General features: G+C 43.0%; 1 protein-coding gene across 1 annotated transcript in view; it reads right to left on the bottom strand.

The window, feature by feature from the left end:
• crppa (CDP-L-ribitol pyrophosphorylase A) overlaps positions 1-16288 on the bottom strand; it is a 324300-nt gene that overhangs the window by 237273 nt on the left and 70739 nt on the right. The window contains exon 4 of the mRNA XM_068003843.1: positions 2234-2338. Within this exon, the coding sequence (XP_067859944.1) occupies positions 2234-2338 (105 nt within the window). The remainder of the gene's footprint in view (positions 1-2233; positions 2339-16288) is intronic.

Raw genomic sequence — 16288 nt, 5'->3', positions numbered from 1 at the left:
ATGACACAATTAGGATGACTGCCTACCAATGAATTTTAATGAAGTCTGCCTAACATTCATATGCAATATTCCAACTGTTCCCATTTATAACAGATAAAAATGGTTCAATTGCAGCACTTAATCTCAGTATTATATAAATTTTCTTTACTCTTTTAACTGCATTGCTTCTCCACAAAGAAAACAAGTACATACCCAACATTTTAAAATTACTATACTAGATTTTATGGTGTGACACACATTACATCATTTCATTTAAAATTATGTTTTAATTCCCAAATACAACTATGTGACAATAGAAGTTTATCGCACAAAAGGAGGGCATTCAGCTTATTGGGCATGATTTTGACCCCGAGGCGGGAAGGGGGCGGGGGGTCAAACTGCGGACGGGAAACCCGGAAGTACAGGTTTCCCGAATGTCCTTACAATTTTGACATAAGAACACCCTTTTTTTTGTCGGTTTGCCGTCCGACTGACCAGCCTGATTGACAGGCTGGTCTCAGTCAGACAGGAGAGCAGCCAGGGAGAGGACGTGGTCAGATAAGTCTTCAGGTAAGTCTTTGCTTATATGGATTGGGGGAGGGGGGGAAGGGGGGCATGGGTGGACATGAGCCACTGATGGGCATGGGCTACCGGTGGGCATGGGGGTCGGGGAGGGTAGTCAATCAAGGGCGGGGTGTCAGGATCAGGGGTAATCGCGGGGGTCTGCGATCGATTGGGGGTGGGGGGGTCGGAGATCGGGGATTTGCCCGCGATTGTTGGGGGGGGGGGGGGAGGGGGGCGGCGGCCCTGATCAATTAGCGGGGGAGGGATCAACGGTCATCGGGAGGGGATGGTCGCGAGCGTTGGGGGCAGGTCTGAGATTGGAGAGGCGGTCGGAGATCGGAGGGGCGGGGTCGGAGATTGGAGAGGCGGGGTTGGAAATCGGAGAGGCGGGGTGGTGTCTGCGTTGTAGGCAGGCTTGCTGGGCTTGGGGGAAGCACACCTGCTCCTCCGGGCCCACAAACTGTGCCAGAAAGGCACTTAATCTCCAGTTTTGGGCCTTCTCGCCTCCTCTCACAAGACGTGAAGGAGAAGGTCCGGGAATCCCAGCCCCGAGGAGTTGAAATTGTAAAACCTGCAAAAATGGCGACCCGCAGCCTCCTTGAAAGGTTTTAGTGACCAATCCGCCTCCTGGGAGCGGGTTGGTCGTCCCCCCTCGTCCCGCCCCAGTGAAAACCGGAAATGGGAGGGTTGGGGGCGGGTCTGAAATGGTTGCGATTTTGAATGTCCCCCGCCCCCAACCCACCCATTTTTCAATGTTAAAATCGTGCTCATTGTGCCTGTGCTGGCTCCTTGCTAGAGCAATCAATACTAATCCCACTGCCCTGCTTCCTACCCGATGGCCTGGTATTTTACTCTACTTCAAATGTTTATCTATTCTTCCCTTACAAAATACAATGATCTGTAGCTCAACCACTCCCTATGGAAAAGCATTCCATGTTCCAATAACATCTGTGCAAAAGTATTTCTCCTAACTTCTTCTTATTCTCTTAATAGTTTTAAATTGATGAATCTTCAACACTAATTCCTCAACCAGACAAAATGGTCTCTCCTCATTCAGTTCATCAAATCTTTTCATAGTTTTAAAATCTTTATTAAATCTCCTTTTAGCCTTCTCTGCTCCAGCGGAAATAGTCCAAGTACCTCAGATTTCTCCTCATAACTACAGTTTCCCATCCCTGGCATCACCCTGGCGAATCTACACTGCACACTCCAGGGCGTTGAAGTCCTTTCTATAATGGGGTGCCCAACACTTCACATAGTGTCTGTGGCTTAACCAATGTTTTGTACACATTTTACTTCTTTGCTCTTGTACTCAATGCCCCTATTTATAAAACATATCTTTCTGAACGGTCTAAAAAGCTCCCCCTCTATCTCATCTCCACTATTTGATGGCCTATAATACACAGCAAGAATCATATCATTTCCCTTTCTATCCCTTAACTCTATCCATATGGATTCTGTTCTAACACAACCACCTGGAACATTCCTACATTCAAACGCTGTGATAGAATCTTTGATTAATATTGCCAATTCACACCCCTTTTTTCCCCTCCCAATCTCTCCTGAAAATATTATAAGAATATTGTGTTCCTAGTCATGTCCAAATCTATGTCATGGTTACAATCATATTTTTACAACCACAATGTTTTCAGCAAAGCATGGTATTTAAACTTAAACAGTTTCCTCTTACCTTCCACAGATCAGGTGGCCCATCAATGAGCTTGGCAGAGATGCCACAATACTGCAGAGCTAAATGAAGACACTCTGTTCCATATTTAAAATCATAATCTGTGCACTGTAATGGAAAATATAAATATACATTACAACATGGCAGATGAAATTTAACGCAGAGAAGTGCGAAGTGATACATTTTGGCAGGAAGAACGAGGAGAGGCAATATAAACTAAAGGGTACAATTCTGAAAGGGGTGCTGGAGCAAAGAGACCTGGGGGTATATGTGCACAAATCTTTGAAGGTGGCAGGACAGGTTGAGAAAGCGGTTAAAAAAGCATAAGGGATCCTGAACTTTATAAATAGAGGCACAGGGTACAAAAGCAAGGAAGTTATGTTGAATCTCTATAAAACATTGGTTCGGCCACAACTGGAGCATTGTGTCCAATTCTAGGCACCGCACTTTAGGAAGGATATGAAGGCGTTAGAGAGGGTGCAGAGAAGATTTACTAGAATGGTTCCAGGGATGAGGGACTTCAGTTACGTGGATAGACTGGAGAAGCTGGGGTTGTTCTCCTTAGAGCAGAGAAGGTTGAGAGGAGATTTGATGGAAGTGTTCAAAATCATGAAGGGTTTAGATAAAATAAATAAAGAGAAACTGTTTCCAATGGCGGAAATGTCGAGAACCGGAGGACACAGATTTAACGTGATTGGCAAAAGAACCAAAGACGACCTAGGGAAAAACTTTTTTACGCAGTGAGTAGTTATGATCTGAAATGCGCTGCCTGAGTGGAAGCAGATTCAATTGTGACTTTCAAAAAGCAATTGGATGAATACTTGAAGGGAAAAAACTTGCAAGGTTATGGGGAAAGAGCGGGAGAATGGGACTAACTGGACTGCTCTTACAAAGAGCCGCCACTGGCTCGAATGGCCTCCTTCTGTGCTGTAACAATTCAACGATGCTACATATGAATCTTTAAGGAAAATCAAAAAAATCATTCATTATCGATGAAAATAACTTTGTAAGCAACCATGGAACACTAATGATTCTACATTTTTGAAGTTTTAATTTACAATTTTCTACCTTCCATATGATGAAGATAATTAACCGTATTTATAATTTGCTGGCTGTGTCAGAAACAGAGACAGAAATGATTATAAATTACTAGTAGATTTCTCTATCTCCTATCGTGCCTGGTAAGTTAGAAGATTCATTGTTTTATAATAATAGAGGTGTTTATGTTATGGAGGGGATAAAATCAGGGCTACTGATTTAGAGAGACTGAGTAAGTGAAATTCTATCTTTATTAAATGTTTTTCTAGGATTTTCATCTATGCTTAGGGATTGAATTCCACAATTCTGTCCATTATTCTGTGTGCATGGCAATATATTTATGAATTGTTCACTTCATGGTCGTGCTATGATGTATTTAAATATTTTTATATATATATATATATAGTATTTTTAAAGCTGAGAATACACTGCGAGGTGGTGTGCAAGACGCAAGCAATTGAAGGTAGATGAAATCAATGGAACTGAATAGCGAGCGGGTAATATTATGGTTGGCCAACACCATACCGCCTGTTTTGCACTACCGCCCAGGACAAATTTCTACCTCACTGTGTCTGTCACTCTCTCTCTCTCTCTCTCCCGCTGTGTTTGTCGTTCTCTCTCCCCCGCTGTATCTGCACCTTAGAACATTTACATTTGGTATCAACAAAACCCAGTTGCTAATTAGGTAAAAACTAGAGGATGTTTGCTTCAAAATTGAACTTTTGTTTTGAAAAATGAACTGAAATTATAAGGAAGAAAGACACTCTGTCTCTGTCTGTCTGTCAGATTTTCTAAAGTTTATGCAACTTAAAACAAGAGCCAAAAATAAAATGAGATGTATAATCCATTGTTTCACATTTTATCTCTCTCACACACACACCCTCTCTCTGTTTAAAAAAAAATTCAAATAAACTTTACCTCAATAAAGCTTTTAAAATTAGTCCTCAAGCTTTTCTTGAAATAATTTTGAAAAATAATTTAGAAGATCTTGAAGCTAAAGAAAAATATTCCAGCAATTCTGTTACTGAATGGTATTGATGCATCCTGGGGAATTGAGTATGCTGCACATGATCAGACTGCACAATATAAATTCAGCTCACAGCGTCACAGCTCTGGGTAAAAATATTAAGTCCAAGCCCAGGCTTTTGGGGAAGGCTAAGGCCTACAAGTAAAAACTTTAATGAAGCAATAAAAAACACACAAACAAATGGATAAATTTAATCATGTTATTCTAAAATATGGATTTATTTATTTTAACCCTTATTTCGGACAACAGGAATTTCAGTTACTGAGAAAAAATATGGCAGGTGAAAAATGTTCAGCAAACTTTATGACCAATTTTTGGGGAAAGACAATATTGAGCCATCCAGTTACCAGAATGTGTAATTACAGCGTGACAAATTTACATTGTCCATTATGTGGATATAAGAATTTATAATGGAAAAAGTTGACACAAAAGTGCAACAAATGTAACAATAGGAAGCAACATTTTGTAGATTACAAGATTTTTATTGTGCTCCAGTTTGGTACTGAATTAGTGAAATAGTATTTTACTCATCAACAATTTAAGAACATAAGAACATAAGAAATAGGAGCAAGAGTAGGCTATAAGGCCCCTCGAGCCTGCTCCGTCATTCAATAAGATCATGGCTGATCTTGGCTTCAAATTCCACTTTCCTGCCCGATCCCCACATCCCTTGTTTCCCCTAGAGTCCAAAAATCTATCTAAGTCAGCCTTGAATATACTCAATGACTCAGCATCCACAGCCCTCTCGGGTAGAGAATTCCAAAGATTCACAACCCTCTGAGTGAAGAAATTCCTTCTCATCTCAATCTTAAATGGCCGATCCCTCATCCTGAGACTGTAGTTCTGTAGTTCTAGACTCGCCAGTCAGCATCTACCCTGTCACGCCCCCTCTGAATCTTATATGTTTCAATGAGATCACCTCTCATTCTTCTAAAAGCCAGAGAATATAGGCCCATTCTACGCAACCTCTCCTCATAGGACAACCCTCTCATCCCAGGAATCAATCTAGTGATTCGTTGTACCACCTCTAAGGTAAGTATATCCTTCCTTAGGTAAGGAGACCAAAACTATACACAGTTCTCCAGGTGAGGTCTCACCAAAGTCCTGTACAACTGAGGGAAGACTTCCTTACTCTTGTACTCCAACTCTCTTTCTTTCACATCATGCCATGGAATTATCCTTGTTTCCAAATACCAGAAATATTCTTTAACTCGTGTCATTGGACCCAGCTAGGATTTTGACAGTTATTTTCCTCTTATTTTTCCCTGCCCAAGAAGACAGCATAGTCCAGCCCAGCTGATGGCCAATCTCGTGGCTCCATGATTGTGAGTCCTTGGTTAACATGTTAGATGGTTTGCTTGACCAAGTTGGATAGGGAAGGAAAGGAAAAGGAGTCAGTCATCCCTCCCTCTCCACCCGAGAGGAATCTGAGTGTCAATGTCAGTCAGGATTGGAATTCAGACTCAGGAACCCTATTTTTATACTATAGATTGTGTTTTAGAGGAAACAACACTTTATTCTAAGAGATATGCAAATGTTTCTTAGTCTTGGACTAAGTTATTCAAAGCCAACATTGTTCTTTATGGTCTAAAAATGAAAATGGGTACAGAAGCTGGATTCCTATCTGAAATTAGATCTATTAACGAAACACTCTTTCTCATCAAAAGATAGTTCTGTTTCCAGTAGGTTTTTTTTGGTTTTCTTTCCACACCCACTGACTTTACTTTAAGTCTCTGCTACACATCACAGCCATCATTCAAGAGAATGACAGTTACATTTTATGGTCTGTAAAGGCTTCAGTTACTTGAAATAATAGAGCCGCCACCTTTACAATAAAAGGCATATTATTTAATCTAATCTCAAAATCTTATCTGTCCCTTTCCGTCTTGTCAAACAAAAGTGTCTTCCTCTTTTGCAAAATTCACAGGCAGACAGAAAATAAATCCAGTGGCTCTCGTCTTTTTCTAAACCCTGTGTTTGGTCTCAGAAGAGTACACTATTGATATCATACTTGAAGAGCATTGTGAATCAGGCTATGTCAAGTTACAGCAGACTGACCATTGCTGCTGATACAGACTACCTTGTACAACACGTCTTCCTGTAAATCTATAGCTAAATTGCCTGGAGGATTAACATACAGCAATTGTGTTACTTAGTTATGAAAACCTGTGTTTTATATGCTCTCAGCTTCAGTCACCTTTAAGATTTTCAGCCATGAAACTTTAGAAGGTTAAACAAACATAATTAAAAGAAAATGTATTTTCACATATTATCAGAATGCATTTTGTAATGAGCATCTAATTTTCATCTTCATATTCTAGTTAGTCTTTCAAATTGCTTCACTTTCACATTGAAGTCTTGTGGCATTGTAATATTATACATTATAACTCAACAGCATCAGACTACTTTGCCATTTCTTTTATTTTAAGGTTTAAACAAATTCAACCTAGACTGGTGGGAAAAATGCTCTCTCTGCTGACTGCAACATGCATGTGTGAAATGAGTTTGGGCAGTCTCCACTCAGCTACTTATGCATGTGCAGCCACAGCATAAAACTGCCACTAATGACTGGCATTCTCACTGAGGAAGAATGATTGTCAGAGGAAATGGAAAAATTCGCATTGGTATAGTAGGGACTGTTTTTCTGAGGTTGAGGCTTTTTTGAGGCAGAGGATGCCCTCTGGTCGTGAAAGGTCATAAAAATCCAAAATCTTTCTTTTCTGTATAATACATTTATTTTCCTTGTTTCACAAGAACTAGAGTTTTAGAAAAATCCACTTATAGGAGAGTTTACAATCCTCATGGATTCAAGCCCCACTCCACGACCTCAGCACATAATCAAGGCTGACACTCCAGGGCGGGAGGGAGGAATTGTCAAAGGCACCATCTTTCAGATAATACATTTTTGATGAGTCCCTGTCTTCCTGTTTAGGTGGATATAAAAGATCCCATGGCGATATTTGAAGAAAAACAAGGAAGTTCTCTCAGTGTTCTGTTCAACATTCTGCCCTCAATATGAACTGCGGCAGTTCAAGAAGGCCCAACGCCACCTTCTCAGAGCAACTAGAGATGGACAATAATGCTGGCCTTGCCAGCGACACCCATAACCTGATAATGAATTAAAAAACACACCAAAAGCAGATAAACTGGTCATTTATCTAATTTACTGCTGGTGGGACTTTGCTGTGTGTAAATTGGATGCCATGTTTACCTACAATAACACCAGTGACTGTACTTCAAAGGTAATTCAATAGCTGTGAACTGTTTTGAGAAGTTCTAAGGATGTGAGCTGCACTATATAAGTGTAAGTCCTTTCTTTCTTCTCAGTCAATTTAGTTGGCATATGTAACATAAATGCCTACATTTCCTAAAATCAGTTATGGTTCTGCAATTATTAATCAAATTGTGGGAAAGTTTATGTTTCTGCGCCATTTCTTTTCCTCTTCTACTCTTGTACTTTATCACATATGCGTAGGTGAGGTAACATAATGGTTATGGTAGTGTACTAGCAACCCAAAGGTCATAGGTTCAAATCCAACCGTGGCTAGTTGTGAAATAAAATAACCATGTAAGTTGCTGTCACTGCTGCCCTGTTTGGCCAACACCTGCTCAGGCCCATGTGGTTGACTCTTAATGCCCTCAGGGCAATTATGGATGGGCAATAAATACTGCCCACATCACAAGCACAATTTTTTTTTAAATGCTTGCCATATATCATTTAAAGCTATTTGTAATGTAATGCATATAAGATGTAACTTTTCTGGAATATCTAGTACACAGAGGGTTAAATTTTCCAACATACATGTTCGCACTAACTATAGTGAAAATATTAATCAAACAGCATTTCCACAAGCCAATTAAAGCTGGCAAACATTAAAAGTACCTTATCAGCTCAATGTAATTCCATCTGACTGGTTAAAACCTTAATAAATTATGCACGACATTGCACTTAGTTATTATCGTTCAATGTAAGCCATTTGGAATCTGTATATTGTGGTTAATTGGGACCATTGTTATGTCAAAGCAGCTTCCAGGCACATAGAGAAAATAAATGAAAGTTCAGCTTTCAGTTTGTGGTATGACTGGTGAAAGGGATATATGGTGTTTCATTTCTGTTAAGGTGATCATGCTTATAGATTATATTTTGGTGTAACCTATTGTACACAACTGGAAATATTATACTGTAAGAAATTTATATAGCTTGCATTTTAAAACTTTTTGTTTGCCCAGTTATGAATTTAGACCGTACACCATTCCCCTGCCATTTTTCTCTGCAACTACCCACACAGATGCAAGCTGTGGTGACTTTACCACTAACTTTCTCCCATTTCCAGATGTTAAATGCCTGGTCCCACTTAGTGTCTTCACCAGATGGTACAGCCAAGATCATACATTTTTTGTGAGAATTTAAAGGCACAAATCTGTATCTTACCCTTTCAAGGTATAGCATATTGGTAGATAGTGTATCACTGCACTAACTAGATTTAATGTAGAGTATTCTCAATTTATTGTTAGAGCTTCCCCATGGACATAAAATTAGATAATGAACTCTCCTGTGCAGGCGAGCTGTTGCGGTCATAGGATAAGGCATTTAATCAAAATTCTGATACACTTTGAAGTACAGTCCCCACCACTTATAGCTTATGTGAACGAGATCTGTCCGCTATGCGCGATGTCAGGTATAACTGCCATCGGGTGCATATGGTATAGCTGAAAGATTAATAAAAATAAAAATGTTGATAAAAAATAGCAGGTACAGACATTTATTATGAAGGGAAATGGACTTCCAGATCTACATCACTGTCTAGTGTATTACATTTCTTTTTATCACATGCATGCTGCGACTGAGGCATTTTGATCATTTTTTAAGCAGCTGACATTTTAAAAAATGGGACATATTTATATAACAAAATATATTTCTCAGCAATCCTTGCAAACTTCCTGGAAAACAGCAACATTCCTAAAAAAAAATTACCAGGAAGGAATGGGAGTCGAGGCTCTTCATTTTCATACATATTCTGCAGCAGTCACAAAGAAGTCTTGCAATGGGTCGGAAAGTCTTAGATTTACCTGCAAGCAAAACGTACCCTGCTGTCATCACGCTGAACCATCTGCTGTAAGGAAGGCTTTAATAAAACTTGTGAGCAGGGTGACTAGAAAAGGTAAAACTAGAAGGTAAAAGAATTCTCTCTTTGCTTTGGTCAATCCTTAATGGGGGATTTCTCCTGCACAGCCGTGCAGGTTTTGGTGAAGGATTCTCATCCGAAAATATAAAATATTAGAATGAAGTCTGCCTCAATAAGGTTTTTATTACATTCAGTGCACCTTAACAAGGTGTTATTTATTTATTCTGATGAAAGGTCATCGACCTGAAACGTTAACTCTGTTTCTCTCTCCACAGATGCTGCCTGACTTGCTGAGTATCTCCAGCACTTTTTGTTTTTATTTGTTATTTACTTATATTCTTGCATTCAGTGCACCATAATGAGGTGCGAACTGGTGAGTAAACAGCAGTTTCTGCTCGAAATAAACAGAACATTAAAGATGCTATAATCGGCAACTTTGAAATTGATGTTAATACAAATGGTTAATGGTTTTTGCTTTTTGGCCGATATAAGCAACTGCCCATTTTAAATGTGGACGTTTTAAGTGGTGGAAACCTGACCAACAGACTCTATTGAATTACGTTTTAGTCCACTTTGATAAAATATGTATCAGGATGGTTATTCGTATGAATTGCCCAGTAACTTGCATATCAGAGCAGTGGTGTATCATCCAGGAAATGTGGCCTGTTCACGTGATCCCAGGCAGCAAGTTAAAATCGTGCTGAGATCTCATTAAAATGATTCAAGTATGCAGCCAGCGCTACCCGCTAGTAATTGTTGCATGCCTGTTTGGAAAGATGGAAAATCGGGCATCTCTGCCACCACTTAAAGGAAGCCAGCACCTCTTAAAGGGAATGTGCATTCCAGCTGCAAACAACAGAGAAACATCCCAGATTGAAGAAGATGGGTGGATGAGGTCCAGATAGGACACCCAGATTCTCCAATTCTCTTTGGAGGCCCGGGTTCAGATGGCAGATAGGAGGAGGGTGATCCTACTCCCCCGAGGGCAAAAAGGCCAATACCTTCGACGCCAGTGGGAAGAGGTTGCAGAAGAAGTAAATGGAAGGAGCTTAGCTTCCAGGACATGACTGCAAGGCCGAAAGAAAATTAATGACCTCACCACAGTTGTTAAGGTAATAATACTGCTCACACCTCCACCACTTCCAGCCTCACAACTCACAATACTCCACCCCCCAGCTACCCTTCACTCTCCTGCCATCACTGCACAACACTTCACTCCACATTCTTCTCCTCATACTCACAGACTCACCACTATTGCAACCTTCACTTCCCCATACCTCAGATTTTACACACTACATACCAACTATTCACATGACAGCTACATTCTCTAAACACCTCATAAGGCTCTCACTAACACACTCATAGAATCATAGAATCATAGAATCATAGAAGTTACAACATGGAAACAGGCCCTTCGGCCCAACATGTCCATGTCGCCCAGTTTATCCCAATTGCCTGCACTTGGCCCATATCCCTCTATACCCATCTTACCCATGTAACTGTCCAAATGCTTTTCAAAAGACAAAATTGTACCCGCCTCTACTACTGCCTCTGGCAGCTCGTTCCAGACACTCACCACCCTTTGAGTGAAAAAATTGCCCCTCTGGACCCTTTTGTATCTCTCCCCTCTCACCTTAAATCTATGCCCCCTCGTTATAGACTCCCCTACCTTTGGGAAAAGATTTTGACTATCTACCTTATCTATGCCCCTCATTATTTTATAGACTTCTATAAGATCACCCCTTAACCTCCTACTCTCCAGGGAAAAAAGTCCCAGTCTGTCTAACCTCTCCCTGTAAGTCAAACCATCAAGTCCCGGTAGCATCCTAGTAAATCTTTTCTGCACTCTTTCTAGTTTAATAATATCCTTTCTATAATAGGGTGACCAGAACTGCACACAGTACTCCAAGTGTGGCCTCACCAATGCCCTGTACAACTTCAACAAGACATCCCAACTCCTGCATTCAATGTTCTGACCAATGAAACCAAGCATGCCGAATGCCTTCTTCACTACCCTATCCACCTGTGACTCCACTTTCAAGGAGCTATGAACCTGTACTCCTAGATCTCTTTGTTCTATAACTCTCCCCAACGCCCTACCATTAACGGAGTAGGTCCTGGCCCGATTCGATCTACCAAAATGCATCACCTCACATTTATCTAAATTAAACTCCATCTGCCATTCATCGGCCCACTGGCCCAATTGATCAAGATCCCGTTGCAATCCTAGATAACCTTCTTCACTGTCCACAATGCCACCAATCTTGGTGTCATCTGCAAACTTACTAACCATGCCTCCTAAATTCTCATCCAAATCATTAATATAAATAACAAATAACAGCGGACCCAGCACCGATCCCTGAGGCACACCGCTGGACACAGGCATCCAGTTTGAAAAACAACCCTCTACAACCACCCTCTGTCTTCTGTCGTCAAGCCAATTTTGTATCCAATTGGCTACCTCACCTTGGATCCCATGAGATTTAACCTTATGTAACAACCTACCATGCGGTACCTTGTCAAAGGCTTTGCTAAAGTCCATGTAGACCACGTCTACTGCACAGCCCTCATCTATCTTCTTGGTTACCCCTTCAAAAAACTCAATCAAATTCGTGAGACATGATTTTCCTCTCACAAAACCATGCTGACTGTTCCTAATTAGTCCCTGCCTCTCCAAATGCCTGTAGATCCTGTCCCTCAGAATACCCTCTAACAACTTACCCACTACAGATGTCAGGCTCACTGGTCTGTAGTTCCCAGGCTTTTCCCTGCCGCCCTTCTTAAACAAAGGCACAACATTTGCCACCCTCCAATCTTCAGGCACCTCACCTGTAGCGGTGGATGATTCAAATATCTCTGTTAGGGGACCCGCAATTTCCTCCCTAACCTCCCATAACGTCCTGGGATACATTTCATCAGGTCCCGGAGATTTATCTACCTTGATGCGCGTTAAGACTTCCAGCACCTCCCTCTCTGTAATATGTACACTACTCAAGACATCACTATTTATTTCCCCAAGTTCCCTAACATCCATGCCTTTCTCAACCGTAAATACCGATGTGAAATATTCATTCAGGATCTCACCCATTTCTTGTGGTTCCGCACATAGATGACCTTGTTGATCCTTAAGAGGCCCTACTCTCTCCCTAGTTACCCTTTTGCCCTTTATGTATTTGTAGAAGCTCTTTGGATTCACCTTTGCCTGATCTGCCAAAGCAATCTCATATCCCCTTTTTGCCCTCCTGATTTCTCTCTTAACTCTACTCCGGCAATCTCTATACTCTTCAAGGGATCCACTTGATCCCAGCTGCCTATGCATGTCATATGCCTCCTTCTTCTTTTTGACTAGTGCCTCAATCTCCCGAGTCATCCAAGGTTCCCTACTTCTACCAGCCTTGCCCTTCACTTTATAAGGAATGTGCTTACCCTGAACCCTGGTTAACACACTTTTGAAAGCCTCCCACTTACCAGACGTCCCTTTGCCTGCCAACAGACTCTCCCAATCAACTTCTGAAAGTTCCTGTCTAATACCATCAAAATTGGCCTTTCCCCAATTTAGAATTTTAACTTTTGGGCCAGACCTATCCTTCTCCATAGCTATCTTAAAACCAATGGAATTATGATCACTTGTCCCAAAGTGATCCCTCACTAACACTTCTGTCACCTGCCCTTCCTTATTTCCCAAGAGGAGGTCAAGTTTTGCCCCCTCTCTAGTCGGGCCATCCACATACTGAATGAGAAATTCCTCCTGAATACACTCAACAAATTTCTCTCCATCCAAGCCCCTAATGCTATGGCTGTCCCAGTCAATGTTGGGAAAGTTAAAGTCCCCTACTATTACCACCCTATTTTTCATGCAGCTGTCTGTAATCTCCTTACATATTTGCTCCTCAATTTCCCGTTGACTGTTTGGGGGTCTGTAGTACAATCCTATCAAAGTGATCTCTCCCTTCTTATTTTTCAGTTCTACCCATATAGACCCGAGGGTTCGCCCACGGATATATCCGTGGGCGAACCCTCGGATATATCCCCTCTCACTACTGCCGTGATGTTCTCCCTAATCAAGAACGCAACTCCCCCTCCTCTCTTACCTCCTGCTCTATCTTTCCTATAGCATCTGTACCCTGGAACATTGAGCTGCCAGTCCTGCCCCTCCCTTATCCATGTTTCAGTAATAGCTATAACATCCCAGTCCCATGTACCCATCCATGCCCTGAGTTCATCTGCCTTGCCCATCAGACTTCTTGCATTGAAATAAATGCAGTTTAATCTAGACTTCCCTTGGTCTTTGCCCTGCTTTCTCAGACCATCTGTCCGGTCATGTTCTGTACACTCTCCCTTACTGCCTTTTGTTTCTGTCACCATTTTATTTCCCACTGACTTCCTGCATCGGTTCCCATCCCCCTGCCACATTAGTTTAAACCCTCCCCAACAGCACTGGCAAACACTCCCCCTAGGACATTGGTTCCAGTCCTGCCCAGATGCAGACTGTCCAATTTGTACTGGTCCCACCTCCCCCAGAACCGGTTCCAATGGCCCAGGAATTTGAATCCCTCCCTCTTGCACCATATCTCAAGCCACGTATTCATCTTAGCTATCCTGTCATTCCTACTCTGACTTGCCCGTGGCACTGGTAGCAATCCTGAGATTACTACCTTTGAGGTCCTACTCTTTAGTTTAACTCCTAACTCCCTAAATTCAGCTTGTAGGACCTCATCCTGTTTTTTACCTATATCGTTGGTGCCTATATGCACCACGACAACTGGCTGTTCACCCTCCCCCTCCAGAATGTCCTGCAGCCGCTCCGAGACATCCTTGACCCTTGCACCAGGGAGGCAACATACCATCCTGGAGTCTCGGTTGCGTCCGCAGAAACGCCTGTCTATTCCCCTTACAATCGAGTCCCCTATCACTATAGCTCTGCCACTCTTTTTCCTGCCCTCCTGTGCAGCAGAGCCAGCCACGGTGCCATGAACCTGGCCACTGCCACCTTCCCCTGGTGAGCCATCTCCCCCAACAGTATCCAAAACGGTATACCTGTTTTGGAGGGAGATGACCGCAGGGGACCCCTGCACTGCCTTCCTACTCTTCCTCTGTCTGTTGGTCACCCATTCACTATCTCCCTCAGTAATTTTTATCTGCGGTGTGACCAACTCACTGAACGTGCTATCCACGACTTTCTCAGCATCGCGGATGCTCCAAAGTGAGTCCATCCGCAGCTCCAGAGCCGTCAAGCGGTCAAACAATAGCTGCAGCTGGACACACTTCCCGCAGGTGAAGGAATCAGGGATACAGGAAGGAGCCCTGAATTCCCACATCTCACAGGAGGAACATGACACGGCTCTGGGATCTCCTGCCATGACTTAACCCTTAAGTTAGCTTAACAACAACTGCAATGTCAAGAGAAAAAAAAGGAAAGAAAAACTACTTACCACTCCCTTTAAGGAGTTTACTCCTTTAAATTGTTCTCAATTTAGAGAATGTTAACTACACTAGGGACCTTGATTCACTAAAAAATAAACGCTACTTCCGATAAGACCTGCAGACCTTCCCTTTCCTTTTACTTCAGTTCCTGTCGATAAGTAGAAATACTCACCTGAACCTACTCCCCAATCAGGTGCCTCCCCTGTGTCGCGTCCCGATCTAATTCCTGACGTCACTTCGAACTCGGTCGCAGCTCCGCTCGGCTCGGCTCCTCTCAGCTGTTCTCAGCGCTCTGAAATCCCGCCTTTTATCGGACGCTCCCTCCGCTCGGCTCGGCTCCTCTCAGCTGTTCTCAGCGCTCTGAAATCCCGCCTTTTATCGGACGCTCCCTCCGCTCGGCTCGGCTCCTCTCAGCGCTCTGAAATCCCGCCTTTTATCGGACCCTCCCTCCGCTCCGCTCGGCTCCTCTCAGCTGTTCTCAGCGCTCTGAAATCCCGCCTTTTATCGGACGCTCCCTCCGCTCCGCTCGGCTCCTCTCAGCTGTTCTCAGCGCTCTGAAATCCCGCCTTTTATCGGACGCTCCCTCCGCTCGGCTCGGCTCCTCTCAGCTTTCCTGTAGAAAAAGATCCCGCACGACCTTCGCCAGGAAGCCGCCACCACAGCAAGCCAGCCGGCCTGCACATCCTGTCCCCTGTGGATGAAAGCGTGGCCATCACAGGCATGGGGAGAGCCTTGGCTGTGGCGACTGGCAATGCTGGAGGAGACTTTGCGCAGGGTTTCTTCACAACTTATCCTCTTTTTACTTTCTTACTTCCATCTCACCCTACATACTCTGCATGACAAACTGCAGCTACTTACAACAGCCTTCACACTAAAAGTTAATCCTTGTCCCTCTCTTTCATTTCAGATCCTGAAAATGTGGAGATAACTCTGTCACTTCAGGAAGAACAGGCCAGCCTTCCTGAAGATGCACCGTCATTCGAACTCACCCTAGCAAGCACCAGCTCAGAGACTGACACTACGCGTACTTTAGAGGCTAGGCTAGAGGAGGGATCTTCACGTGGTGAGTCACCGTGCACAAGCGTGCGGGAGCTAGGGTGGCATAGGTGCCAGCTCACTGGAGGGCGAGACTGAATACTAGCTCTGCTGCAGAGGGCTCAGATGCTGACTTTGAGGGCCCAAGCTACCAAGAAGGCTAATGGGCATTCACCAGAAAATGCTAGATGCACAGGGCTTCTGCACAATAGCACAGAGAATGGAGGAGACCAGCTACAACTTGTGTTAAAGCTTCACACAGAGCATGGAGACCATTCTGTCCAGCATGGAGCAAGTGGTCCGCTCCATGAACACGACAATGGCACCCATCATGATGCAGCTAACACTGTTGCCATCTAGACTTTGGGGGCCAGTTTTGACAGGAGCTTCCAGACATCGCATCATCCC

Source organism: Heptranchias perlo, chromosome 2 (assembly GCF_035084215.1).
Source record: "Heptranchias perlo isolate sHepPer1 chromosome 2, sHepPer1.hap1, whole genome shotgun sequence".
Taxonomy (NCBI): domain Eukaryota; kingdom Metazoa; phylum Chordata; class Chondrichthyes; order Hexanchiformes; family Hexanchidae; genus Heptranchias; species Heptranchias perlo.
Note: the sequence above shows the minus strand (reverse complement) of the source record. Positions and strands in the feature narration are given on the sequence as shown.